Source organism: Sapajus apella, unplaced genomic scaffold, assembly GCF_009761245.1.
Source record: "Sapajus apella isolate SASKATOON/1434 unplaced genomic scaffold, GSC_monkey_1.0 scaffold82, whole genome shotgun sequence".
Taxonomy (NCBI): Eukaryota; Metazoa; Chordata; class Mammalia; order Primates; family Cebidae; genus Sapajus; species Sapajus apella.
This window is the reverse complement of record NW_022437022.1, coordinates 4,663,024-4,677,412: the sequence shown is the minus strand read 5'-3', so window position 1 is coordinate 4,677,412 and position 14,389 is coordinate 4,663,024. Positions and strand designations below refer to the sequence as shown.

The 14,389-nt window shown below is 39.9% G+C and overlaps 1 protein-coding gene across 3 annotated transcripts in view; it reads right to left on the bottom strand.

Annotated features, from left to right (window-relative positions):
• The window catches only part of PRKN (parkin RBR E3 ubiquitin protein ligase), a 1,407,348-nt gene that overhangs the window by 1,205,868 nt on the left and 187,091 nt on the right, over nucleotides 1–14,389 (bottom strand). For 2 of the 3 annotated variants that reach the window (XM_032253242.1, XM_032253243.1), the window contains exon 1: nucleotides 13,562–13,853. The exons of the other annotated variant lie outside the window; for it this stretch is intronic. In XM_032253242.1, the coding sequence (XP_032109133.1) occupies nucleotides 13,562–13,574 (13 nt within the window). In that variant the 5' untranslated portion in view covers nucleotides 13,575–13,853. Of the gene's footprint in view, nucleotides 1–13,561; nucleotides 13,854–14,389 lie in introns of those variants that run through there. 3 annotated transcript variants of the gene reach the window in all.

Here is a 14,389-nt window from a genome sequence, read left to right as displayed (position 1 = left end):
TTGTGTGTGCTATCTAGTATGACTAGCGGCTTTTACGCTGGACGGTGGTATTTGTGTGTGCTATCTATTCGCTTGCTTATTCCTAGCTACTCTTTATCAACAAAGGTAGGTTTAAAAACAATGACAGGATAAAAATCTTTAAATTTGGAATACACTGTCCATTTACTTATTTTTCCTGAAAAATGGGAAAATATTGCAATTAATCATAGTGATAATAGATCAGTCCAGCATACTGTGCTATGCACAACAGTTCTATTGGTAAGCTGCAATCTTTGCCCTTGAGGTACTTCCAGTCTGTTAGGCCTGGCAAAAATCCTAAACTTTTAAATATGTTTCTCATATAGAGCTACGGTAGCACTGATGTGGGCTACTTGGCTTACTAACCACTGAAGATGAAGATCGCTTCTCAGGGAAAATTATACCTGAAATAGTTCTTGAGAGAAGAGTCTGAAAGGGAAGGTGGACATTATATCCTTAGCAGAGGAAGCAGCATGACCAACACAAGGAGACAGAAAAAGGCATTCCAGCCAGGCATGGTGGCTCATGTCTATAATCCCCAGCACTTTGGGAGGTCGAGGCAGGCAGATCACTTGAGGTCAGGAGTTCTAGACCAGCCTGGCCAACATGGTGAAACCCCATCTTTACTAAAAGCACAAAAATTATCCAGGCATGATGGCAAGTACCTGTAATCCCAGGTGCTTGGGAGGCTGAGGCAGGAGAATCTGGAACCCAGGAGGCGGAGGTTGCAGTGAGCTGAGATAGCATCACTGCAGTCCAGCCTGGGTGACAGAGCGAGAGTCCACAGAAAAGAAAGTGAGAGAGAGGAGGAGACAGAGAGAGAGAAGGAAAGAAAAAGGCATACCATGGGAAGGAAGCCAAGTGATAGCTTTTCATGACTAGACTATTAAAGTTCAAGGCTGGAGTGACTGGAGAAGATATCTGGACTTAGGTGATGGAATAACAATTATGAATTGGGCCACAAGGCAAATGTTTACAATTTTAGGCATCAGGAAGTAAAATTGTCCTCATTCTTTTGAAAATTAACCTGGCCAGGTGCAGTGGCTCATGCCTGTAGAAGCCGAATTTATGAATAGATTTATGGAAACCATGAAAAAAATGTATAGTAGTTAATCTTTCCTCAATTGTCATTTTAAACAGAACCATTTACTTATTTATTCACTTAGCTGGAGGCTATAAATGAATACAGATAGTAAAAGTGATAAAACTAGGTTTATGCACAACTGTGAAAAACGTTTGGTAGTTGTTTTAAAACTGTTTGCATATGTCAAGAGCTTCCACTGCATTCTCCATGCAACAGACTATTCATTAGCTTGAGAAGATAAATCAACACACTTATGGAACACTTACATGGTGAGCTAATCAGTTAACAGTCTTATTACATAAAAATTACAACAATTTTCACTAACAAAATAATAGAAAATTAAAATGTAACATTAATATAAGCACTTACCTTTACATTAAGTAGTTCTATAGACGCATGCAGATATCCACACTTACATATACACACATATATACATTTACCTCATTGCTGATTATTTGTAATTATTTAACAGTAGCTTAGCAAATTTATTTATTTATATATTTTTTGAGACAAAGTCTCACTGTCACCCAGGTTGGACTGCAGTGGCGCAATCTCAGCTCACTGAAACCTCTGCCTCCCAGGTTCAAGCAATTCTCATGCCTCAGCCTCCCGAGTAGCTGGTGTTACAGGCAGGTGCCACTATGTCTGCTAATTTTTGTATTTTTAGTAGAGACGAGCTTTTACCATGTTGACCAGACTGGTCTCGAACTCCTGACCTCAAGTGATCTGCCCACCTTGGCCTCCCAAAGGGCTGGAATTATAGGTGTGAGCCACCGTGCCCAGCCAGCAAATTTAAATAAAAAAAATCCAATAGTCCTCTAATAGTAACTATTGAATTCAGCATGTTTCATTCTAACTCTAAACTCACAAGACATAGTAGATATACGTTTAGTACCTTAGAAAACATACCTACATAATTTGAATTATTCACAACAGTTCATCACAAGCAAAGAAATTACTAAATTTGCTAAATGGATGTGTGTACTACACATGGAGTCATTTCATGAAGCACTATTGTTACTTATGTTATTTCATGTTTTAAATTTTGTCTTATAGCATGGGCTTTCAGCTATGCCTCAATTTAAAGCTTACTGGCTGGGGGCAGTGGCTCACCCCTTTAATCCCAGCACTTTGGGAGGCCAAGGTGGGCAGATCAACTGACGTCAGAAATTTGAGAGCAGCCTGGCCAACATGGTGAAATCCTGTGTCTAGTAAAAACACAAAAATTAGCTGGGCGTGGTGGCGCATGCCTGTAGTCCCAGCAATTTGGGAGACTGAGGCAGGGGAATTGCTTGAACCTGGGAGGTGGAAGTTGCCGTGGGCCGAGACTGCACCACTGCAGTCCAGCCTGGGCGGCAGAACGAGACTCCATCTCAAAAACCAACCAAACAAACAAAAACCTACTGGCAATAAGAGAGGGTCAGTATTTATGAAGTGACACATTTAAAATACAGAATATCTTAAACTAGCACAAGAGTAGGCATGGTGTCTGAGTACAGATGCCAGGGAATTAAAGCTCTGTGCTGCCTTCCATGTTCCAAAGGTAGCTTGAGCTCTGACCCCAGGCCTCTCAGTTCCTCAGTGTATAAAATCAATTGAGAATTCAGGGCTCTGGGCCAGTTCCTAGTATTACCCTAAAAGGGCCCCTGGATAGGTTTATTTTGGGCTTTGTGTGACCGAGATGTGCCCCAGCCACAAACACTTTGGGAAACAGGCCCTCTTCTTAGGTGACGCTTAGAAAGATGCTTAGATGAAGTGATCATGTATTATTAATGGCTTTGATGTTAATATATGTGAGATTTTTCTATATGTGCGTATGCATAAATATAGTTCAGACTAATGTAATACTTTTTTCTGAGGCCATGGAATTATAAAGAGGCCTACATGAAACAAACCCATTTCATGTATTCTATTTCCCACTGAATAAATGGCCCTTTGTCCAAATGCATGTATTTTTAATATATCTGATGCTTAACCCATGACCAAATGGACTCATGAAATAAACTGTCTTCCTTGGGTAAGAAGAAGCGTTATCATGTTTTAAAGGACTTCACACTGTTTCTGCTATAATTTCATATATGAAGGAAATCTAAAAAACTATCCACGATTTAGATTTATTTGTGATTCACATATTGTATTCTGTGACTCAATAAAATAATTGAAGATATTAAAATATATTCGCTCATGTTAAAAAATGTGGCTGATGGTTGGGCACAGCGGCTCATGCCTGTAATCCCAGTGCTTTGGAAGGCCAAGGCGGGAGGATTGCTTGAGACCAGGAGTTTGAGACCAGCTTGGGAAACATAGTGAGACCCTCATCTCTACAAACAAACAAAAAAACCAAAGAAAAAAAAACCTATTTTAAATATGGCTGAGTGTCAAAAAACATATTTTTGGATTGGCAAATCAGTTCATGAAAGCCACTGATCATTTACTTTTCAAAGAAGGGTCAGACATTTCTAAGACATCTACACTATGGTACACTTTACTGCCTACTATTTTAGTTAAAAAAATTAACATAAATTTCATTAGCTGATGTTTTTAGCACAAGAATCAATTGCATTAAAAATCAGTAGCACTTACAATGAACTGCAAGCATTGTAAATGGTGACTTGACATAACTTAGCATTGAGGTGAATTTAGGGAAGCATCTTTCTCTTGCTGTTTGTTTGTATCATCTAGAGTCTCTCCTCACCACTCCTCTCTGTCCACCAGTTCCCTCTTGCCCGTGTGCTCCATTCTCTTGATCACTCATAATTATTTAGCCTGTGAAATTAATTCTCTATTAACAACTGGCTGCTGCAGAACTACTTCTGAATCTCTTGCCAAATATTACTATAAATCAATGAATTTACAAAATCTGTTCAAACACAAAGATGGGTGAGAGAGACTGCATTGTCTTAAAATTGCCTGTATGTTCCTTAAGATCTAGTGGATTTTTTTCCCTGGGTACAAATTTGGTCTTGACAGCACTATTTCATGTGATTACTTATTCAATTTTGTCATTCAAATTTTTAAATGGAAAGAAAATGCCTAAGGATCTTAGCAAAAAAAAAAAAAAGATTAAAAGTTGCAGAATTATTCTGATCCAATGGCTTTTGTTAAGCAGATCTTTTTAAAACAGCTCAAATAGTATGAGCATTTTACAAATGAGATTTAAACATCCTTAATCTAAATTGTTCTTAATTTCTGAATACCTAGAAAACTATTTGCAGCTCGAATATAAACATTCATGCTAGACTAATGCAGAAAAATCTAGGGCAAATCCATGATTAATATTTTTTTCCAGTTTGCAATATCCAGCCCTATTTAAGAAAGGGTCTTAATGAATGCTGCTGTAATAATTTAAATAGAAAATTGATTTCATTTCTGCATTCTCACTGTCATTTCAATCAGAACTGTCACTATCACTCACATCTTTTATTCATTATTTCGATTTCTATCTACACTCATTTCACAAATGAAAAATATATCATTAAACTCATCATATTTTCCAAAACTATAAGTAAGCACATGAAATCCTCTCTTCTTTGTAAAGAACTGCCAACATGAGAGGGCAAACTCTAGCTGGTAAAGCAGTTTGAACAGATTTTGTAAATTCATTGATTTATAGTAATATTTGGCAAGAGGTTCAGAAGTAGTTATGCATGGTTCAAATTCACCCTTGTAAGTTATGGCTGCATTTAAATTTAATTGTCTGTAAACTAAAGGGTGCTTTTCTCCCTCTGGGTAACCTTAAATATTTCACCATGGCTTATTCAAACTACTGTGAAAACTTAAACATATATTCCTCATGATTACATCCATTCTGGCCTCTAGAAGGAAAACTAGCGGAGCTCAAATGTATTATAATCCCTTTTTAGACACATGATGTTAAAACTCAGTTTACTGGAAAAAACATATTACTATTCTATACATACATAAACTCCATATAGTAATTCCATATATTTACATTATAAGCATATTACATTATAAGCATGTGTGTATTTGTATAACACATATATATATAACATATGTATTATATGTATTTATAGTATATATTTATAGTTTTGTCAACCAAATACTTTCTGTTTAAGGAATATGGTTTAAGCACAAAATATAATACGATTCAAATTTTTTAAAAATCCCAGCTTATGGGCAGGTAGAGAGTGGTTCACTCCTGTAATCCCAGTACTTTGGGAGGCTGAGGCGTGTAGATCACCTGAGGTCAGGAGTTCGAGATCAGCCTGACCAACATGGAAAAATACCATCTCTACCAAAAATACAAAAATAGCTGGGCATGCTGGCACATGCCTGTAATCCCAGCTACTCAGGAGGCTGAGGCAGAAGAATCGCTTGAACCCTGAAGGCAGAGGTTGCAGTGAGCCGAGATTGCACATTGCACTCCAGCCTGGGCAACAAGAGGAAATTCAGTCTCAAAAAAAAAAAAAAAAAAAAAAAAAATCAAATCTTATGTAATAGAAGATTAAGAAAACTAAAGCGAATTGATTATAAATGTTAGAGGTAAGTATAAATATGATTTTAATTTAACATCTTATTTAGACTCAGTATTACTGTTTTCAAATCATAGGAGGTTTGGCGAAATAGAATATCAAACTAAGAAACATTTAGTGGGATTACTTATAAAGATATAATTTACTTTTTATTTGAAGTCCCAAGTTAATGCTTATTATCCTCAACCTGACAGTTTTATCTGAGGAAGAATTTAGTGACAGAATACTAATTCTTGTATGATCAATTACAATTTTTCTTTGAGGCAAGGTCTGGCTCTATCGCCCAGGCTGTGGTGCAGTGGGGCAACCTCTGCTCACTGTAACCTCCGCCTCCCAGGCTCAAGCCATCCTCCAAACTCAGCCTCCCAAGTAGCTGGGACTGCAGGCTCAGACCACCATGCCCAGCTAATTTTTGTACTTTTTGTAGAGATAGGGCTTTGTCATGTTCCCCAAGCTGGTCTCAAATTTGTGAGCTCAAGTGATGTGCCCGCCTTGGCCTCCCAAAGTGCTGAGATTAGACGTGTGAGCCACTGCACCCAGCCTTACAATTTGATTTTGATGATACTAGTCAATAGTAAACACAACGATGGCTATTGGTCTATGTCATCATGATAAAGCAGATTAAAGAGTACTCAGCTTTTGTTTTTCTTGTTAAACTGTTTCTAATAAAATGAGCAGGTTTTAAGTCACCCATTCCAATGAGTTTGCTACGTGGGCTGCTGGGCAGCAGAAAACATGATGGGCAGGTGAGCACCTTACCCCAAGAGCTATTAGGTGAGTCACACCTAACATCACTGGGTTTTTCTCCCATGCTCTAAAGTCTTTCAACAACTAACCAGAAGTACTGCACCTGTGACACTATTAATAGTCCTCTGTCTGTAACACTGCCAGTCAGATCATCTGATCAGCAGAAACAAAAACAAAATTTTTACACAGTTATAACTTCAGAGTAAAAACAAAATTTTTACACAGCTATAACTTCAGAGTAAACAATAACAACAAAAAGAAAACATTTCAGTTGGACCATAGAGCCTTGAAAAATGTTAAATTACTTATCCTTCAACCCTGACCACTCCAGCAAATAACCCCAATTAACTCTTGCTCCTCAAATTTCCCTTCCTCTTCTATTTTCCATTGATTCTATTACCAGCATCGAAACCTTGGAGTCATGGCTCATGGCTCAAACCTATCAGTCATGTGACTGACACAGTCACATCCAACCAAGAAGCTGTCAAACCCAATGGCTCAACTGTCTTCCCTCCCCTCCATTTCTGCTGTTACCAAAGTTGAGTGCTTAGAAAGTCATCGGAGAAGCAATTTAGGATTCAACAAATTAGGAATGACTCTTGATGATGAAAGTACAGATGAGGCAGTAGAAATTCACAGGAGTGTGGGAGTCAAGGAAGACTAAGGACAAGAAGAGTTCATGGCTTGTTGTTTAGGTGTTAGGTGTGATGAGCTGAAGGTCTCAATAGAAGCTATGGAAAGTAGAAACAGTATAAAAGAAACCAAGAAAGAAAAAACCCACTGGGCTAGGTGCAATAGCTCATGCCTCTAATCCCAGCTCTTTGGGAGGCAGAAGCTGGCGGATCACCTGAAGTCAGGAATTTGAGACCAGCCTGGCCAACATGGTGAAATGCCATCTCTTCTAAAAATACAAAAACTAGCTAGGTGTGATGGCACACACATGTAATCCCAGGTGAGGCTGAGGCACAAGAATCGCTTAAACCCAGAGGCAGAGGTTGCAGTACGCTGAGATTGCACCACTTTGGTCCAGCCTGGGTGACAGAGTGAGATTCTGTGTCAAAATGAATGAATTAATGAATGAATGAAAAAATCCATTGATTATTAAAACAGACTTGTTTATGGGGTCAAAAAAATCTATGAAGTTCAGCTGAGCATAGTGTCTCTGCCTGTAATCCCAGCACTTTGGGAGGCTGAGGTGGGAGGATTGCTTCAGGCCAGGAGTTCAAGACCAGCCTGGGCAACATAGCACCACCCCATCTCTAAAAAGAAATTATGTTTTGTTTTGTTTTGTATTTAAAAAAAAAAAAAACAAACAACTATGAGGATCAAAACTACAAGGATAATGAAAGAGATAGTATTAGTGTGAATGAGCACAATGACTGTATTTCAAAGCAAATCCAGAATATGTGCAGGTGACCTTGGAGACGTTGCTTAACCTTTCTGTACCCCAGTTATCTCTCAGATGTTTAAAAAAATTCAATTAACAATTCTATACCCTATGGTTATTTTGAGGATTAAATGAAAAACAAAAATGCTTATAAAATGCTAACATTACATGATTAGTGAATTTAAAATCTTTTAGCTCTAAAATTTGATTCTCTGTGTAGGAACTACTGTAACCCTGGATATTTTTATTCAGCATATTTTATGCTACAATATACCTAAGGCATCCTGCTTCAGGATGACCACATCCAATAAATATTCAACAAGCATCTGGGATTGCACTTCTAATAAACATCTCTGTGTTAAGAGAGAATTCTTATCATTTGGAGGAGTCATTTTATTTATTTATTGCCTTGGAATTACTTCCAACTGTTGATAATTCTGATTTTGGTAATAGTCTTGGGTGACAAAATTGTTCAAGGACTAAGAGTGACCTGTCGTGGTAACGACAGTCTGTGAATTCTATAAAATAGAATGCATGGACCTTGGTTTGAAGAAGAGCAATTTACTCTAGGGCATATTCATCAATAATTCTCTTCTCTTGAGCAACTTTCATTTTTATATGTATTCTTTACAAAGTAAAAAACAACAGATGCATTGTCTCAGCTACATACGATTCATTTACTAGCATCTGAACTATGGAACTGGGGTCATTTAAAGGGCTAGCTTAGTAAGACTAACTAGTTTGAGGTAAGTTTGCAACTGAAAACAATCCACTTTTTCGACACTACATCAAAAACTGCTTTCCAAATATTTAGTAGAACAACTTCTCTTTTAAGCAGACAGCATCATCATTTTGTGAAGGTTTTTGTGTCCTCTAAAGAATTCTTGCGTTCCAAACTCTCCCAAGGTTTTAAGACTGAAGTCAAAAATATGTGATGGATACCGACCCCTGCCTTTTCCCTTTGAAATATCACTTATTCTTCAAAATGGAGGTTAAAATATAAATGACTGATTTTTCTTCACAGAATTCTAGAAACAAATACGCTTTCTACTCTCCAAAGACGGAAAGGTGAGCAAAGTGAGAAATAAAACATCAGCTACTTCGAGCCAGAATGACACCTGAGTGGGAGGCCCCAGCCCGCGCCTGGGCTCCCAGTGCAGGTTAGTCCTGGTTGGTCCTCGCTCTGCCCCTTTCTAGCTCCATGACCCTGAGGAACTCCCTCCACCAAGTCCATTCTGACAGTGTGTGTGTGTGTGTGTGTGTGTGTGTGTGTGTGTGTTCTCCCTGTAAAGGAGGAACAATAGCCTCTTCCCATGCACTCTCTGACCTCACCTCCAACGCCCGTCCCCTTGGTTCAGCTCACCCCAGACTCAAGGGCCTCCCTGCTGCCCAGTCCTCCCACCCAACCTCCCTCCAGCCTTAGGGGCCTCTGCCCTTCTTCTTTCCTCCTCCCGAAATGCTTGGCCCGGGCTGGCTGCTCTGCTCGCTCCCTCAGAGGCCGGGCTTGATCCAGACACCACCTGTCCTGTGAGGCGCAGCCTTATCCAAAATGAGATATTGGCCCCATCTCCTCCACTCCCTCCCATGTTTCCAATTTCCCATTCTCCCTTACATTTCTCCTTAGCGCTTATCGCTAATACGGTATGTAACTTAATTTGACTGTTTATTCTCTTTCTTCCTTCATTAAATGCAAGTCCCACAAGTCAGACATCTTGGCCAGTTTTGTTCACTTCATATTTTTAGGATCTAGTATAGTGTCTGGTACCTAGTAATGTTTAAAAAAAAAATCTATGGAATAAATAAATGAAGGATTCTTCTCCACAAGGTTGTCAAATGAGATGTCATCGGTTAAATCACTAAGCTCTAAAACATATGATTCACTATTTATTTTCAATTTGTTAACTTATCATTTTTTTGGAGACAGGGTCTCACTCCACTGCCCAGGCTGGAGTGCCGTGGTGCAATCATGGCTCACTGCAGCCTTGACCTCCCAGGCTCAGGTGATCCTACCACCTCTTAGCCTCCCGAGTAGCTCAGAATACAGGTGGAACAGCACACCTAGCTAATTTTTCTATTTCTTGTAAAGCCGGGGTTTCGTCATGTTGCCCAGGTTGGTCAAAATTTCTGGGGTTCAAGAGATCCACCTGCCTTGACCTCCCAAAGTGCAGGGATTACAGGCATGAGCCACTGAACCCAGCCATTTAATTTATTTTAACATTCTGTTAAAGAAATAAAATGTAGATTACAAACTATGGGAGTAAATGCAAAATAATTAAATAGAAATCAGTTATAAGAACTATAATGCAGAACCTCCACAAGGCTGAGAGTAAAAAAAAACCATACAAAATACTTGATATAATTAGAAGTAAAAAAAAAAAAAATTCAGAAAACAGTCAGAAGCTTAAAAATGTACCAAAGGTGGCCAGGTGCAGTGGCTCACATCTGTAATCCCAGCACTCTGGAAAGCTGTGGCAGGCAGGTCATGAGGTCAGGAGCTTAAGACCAGCCTGGCCAACACAGTGAAAAGCCATCTCTACTGAAAATACAAAAATTAGCCGGGCATGGTCGCGTGTACCTGTAGTCCCAGCTACTCAGGAGGCTGAGGCAGGAGAATCGCTTGAATCGGGGAGGTGAAGGTTGCAGTGAGCCAAGATTGCACCACTGCATTTCAGCTTGAGCAACAGAGTGAGACTTCATCTCAAAAAAAAAAAAAGTACCGAAGGTTTGTGGATTAAACCAGAGCTGTGACCTCTGGTCCAAAGCAATGAAAGTCCCGCTCATAGCCTGGTAGAAGCTAGCTAGATAGAAGAAAAATAAAAGCTGCATAAGATAATAACAACAGGCCTGGAGAGGCCTGGAGACAGAGAAAAACACAGAAGATTAGATTTTCAGAAGCTGTTGACATAAGCAATAAAAAGTCTATCAAAGTGTACCTCGTTGATAAGTGGCACGTAGCTAATAATTCCTAGGTTAGTCCTTTCAGGCACATTGAAAGATTGGTCATTCCCTAAGTGTGACAAGATGAAATGAAACTGTGTAGACCATCAAGTACCAGGGGAAAATCACCTGTGTGAGGCTTGAGCTTTTCCAAGAGAGAAAACAAAAGAAAGAAAGAAAAAACAAAGCCCACAACACAAATAAACAAGATTTACCCCACAAAACCAAGGTCACATTTGCATATACTAAGCCTTGCTCTCTGCTGAACTGAAGGTAGGAGGAGCCAGGGTGATTGGCTCTCTCCCTGAGGACTTGAACTTTGCTACAAGGGAACAGTTTCTAGCAAGGATGAGCACTATTTCTGATCTGAAACTGGGATAAAACATAACTGAGCATCCCACAGCTCGGGGCCAGACCCACAAGCAAGACGCATGGTTACAGTGAGTGTTATGATACAGCTAATCTGCATTTTCAATTCACACAGGATAGTCTTCAAAGGTATGCACAAACCGTTTTCACCAACAGGAAAATCCAAAATAAGTACATTAGGTGGTTTTCTTCACAAAATAGTTACAAAGATTGAATAAAAAATTATCTAAGTGAAAATCACTTCATACTGGGAATATAAATTTCTGGTTCCATGGTGAATAAAATTAACAAGAATTATTAAACCAGAACTATCAGCATATAGGTTTCTGGTTGTTTTAATTAAAACCAGGTCTAAGATGAACAGTTGACTAACTGGGCCGTGTAAAAGGTCAAAGCAGTCTCATTATGACTGGTTACAACTGATCGAATAAAGAACTAATCTGCTATCAGCTCATAAAGACTAACCTAACAAAGCCTCAGTACATGTGGACATAGTCCACGTGTGTTTGAATTTTTAGAAGGAGTGAGGAGGGAACAGGAGAAAGTAACACAGCCCTCACGTCAGGCACTTTACACACGGTCACCACTTTCACTCTCAGTCACCATGGGAAAGAGAATTAAGGCATTCTAATTAAGCCACCTGCCCAAGGCTACACTAACAAGTGACAATGGCTGGTTCTGCTGGATCCAGCCTGGGCCTCCTTCCACCACCAATCTCAGAGGCATGGCCCAAAGAGACAGCTCCGTCTTCAGGAACAATCAACTGAATTTAATGTTTACTCAGGGTCCGGTGTGGTGGCTCACGCCTGTAATCCCAGCACTTTGGGAGGCCGAGGCGGGTGGATCACCTGAAGTCAGGAGTTCGAGACCAGCCTGGCTAACATGGTGAAACCTTGTTTCTACTAAAAATACAAAAAATTAGCTAGGCATGGTGACACGCGCCTGTAACTCCAGGTACTCAGGAAGCTGAGGCAGGAGAATTGCTTGAACCCAGGAGGCGGAGGTTGCAGTGAGCCAAGATCACACCATTGCACTCAAGCTTGGGCAATAAAAGTGAAACTCCATCTCAGAAATACATATATATATATACACACACACTCAGATAAACCAAACAGGAAGTACCAGGCAGAACTCATGACAAGTTATAATAAAAGAGCAGGTCGGGCACAGTGGCTCACGCCTGTAATCCCAGCACTTTGGGAGGCCGAGGTGGGCGGATCACGAGGTCAGGAGATCAAGACCATCCTGGCCAACATGGTGAAACCCTTTCTCTAAAAGTAAATAAATAAAAGAGCAAAGATCAGTAAGAAATAAACATAAATAATAGTTTCATAATTTATAGAAAATAGTCATTAAACTGCATTCAAGCCAAGATGTAAATTACTTAGAAGATTCTATTCACAAAATATTTTAATTTCTCCTTGAAAATTAGTATTGTCTTTTTTTAGTGTAAATTTAAAGTATCATGTATGCAATGCCAAATAACATAGAAAAGATACTGTCTGGAAGCTAAGACATTACTAATTAATGTTAATGTTTTCATGCAAAGAGGTGATATCAAAAGGTGGTAAAATGACCTAGAAGGTGGGGCATGGTGGCAAGGCTGAGGCTGTCAGATTGATTCTACGAGCCCACAGTTACAGTGAACTATGATCCCACAGCACCACTGTACTCCAGCCTGAATGACAGAGTGAGATCCTGTCTCTCATTAAGAAACAAACAAACAAACAAACAAAAAACCCTGCAAGAGAGTAACAGCACCATGCTCAGCTTTCTCAGTTTTTTTTTTTTTTTTTTTTTTTTTGGAGACAGAGTCTTGCTCTGCCACCCAGGCTGGAGTACAGTGGTTCCAGTTCAGCTCAGTGCAACCTCTGCCTCCTGGTTCAAGCAATTATCCTGCCTCACCCTCCCAAGAAGCTGGACTATAGGCATGTACCATCACAACCTGCTAATTTTTGTATTTTTACCAGAGATGGGGTTTTACCATGTTGGCCAAGCTAGTCTCAAACTCCTGGCCTCAAGCAATCTGCCCACCTCAGCCTCCTGAAGTATTGGGATTACAGGCATGAGCCACTGTGCCCGGCCTATACTCAGCTTTTTTAGTGATAAATTTATACTGATCAGTTTAATTCTAATTTGATGGGGGAAAAATTAGTAGTTGAGAATGAATGTATGAAATATCACTTCATTTGATAGTTACAATTATTAATTACATTTAAAATAGTCTTACACCTAAAGGGAACTAGAAAAGCATGGCAATATATTCTAAATTTCTATTATTCTCTTCCACACTCTCCAAATTCCCCTGCCAAAACAGAACATATTAGAATGGAAAATTATAAAGATAATACACAGCAATAGTTCTTAATATTCATTCATTCTGAGTTTCTTAAAATTTATAGAAAGATGACCCAAACATCTCTGTGTTCTGCAATGGGCAGGTCTATGCACCCCTACCTGCCAAGTTCAAGGAAGCTAAGCTGACACATCCAGTCTCTCTAAAAGAAACATTTAATTGAGACTTACAAACAGAAGCCATGTCTCAGACAGCAGTGAGGCCAGACAGCGGATTCCTGTGCTGCTCCCCACCACACACAGGGCTTATATACCACAGGAAAGGAATGTGGAAGACAACTGATGTCTATCCCCTAGGGAAAGGCAAGAATGCTACATAAGGGCAGGGTTTATGGTCAAGGTTGTTTTGACCTAAGGCCAGGCTTTACAGTAACAGTAGATAAAGTAATAATCTTAGAGGCATTCAGGCCAGGGGAGGTGGCTCACGCCTGTAATCCCAGCACTTTCGGAGGATCATGAGGTCAAGAGTTTGAGATCAGCCTTATCAACATGGTGAAACCCTGTCTCTACCAAAAATACAAAAATTAGCGTAGTGGTGCATGCCTGTAATCCCATCAACTCAGAAGGCTGAGGCAGGAGAATCACGTAAACCAGGGAGGTGGAGGTTGCAGTAAGCCGAGATCCACCACTGCACTCCAGCCTGGCAACAGAGCCAGACTGTCTCAATTTAAAAAAAAAAAAAAAAAGTATAGTCTGGGTGTGGTGGTTCACACCCATAATCCTAGTACTTTGGGAGGCCAAGGCAGGGCAGAATGCCTGAGCGCAGGAGTTTCAGACCAGCCTGGGCAACACAGTGAAACCCCATCTCTACTAAAATATAAAAAATTAGCTGGCCATTGTGGTAGGTGCCTGTAGTCCCAGCTGCCTGGGAGGCTGAGGCAGGAGAATTGGTTGAACCTGGGAGGTGGAGGTTGCAGTGAGCCAAGATTGTACCACTGTACTCCAGCCTGGGCAACAGAGTGAGACTCTGTCTCAAAAAAAAAAAAAAAAAAAAAAATG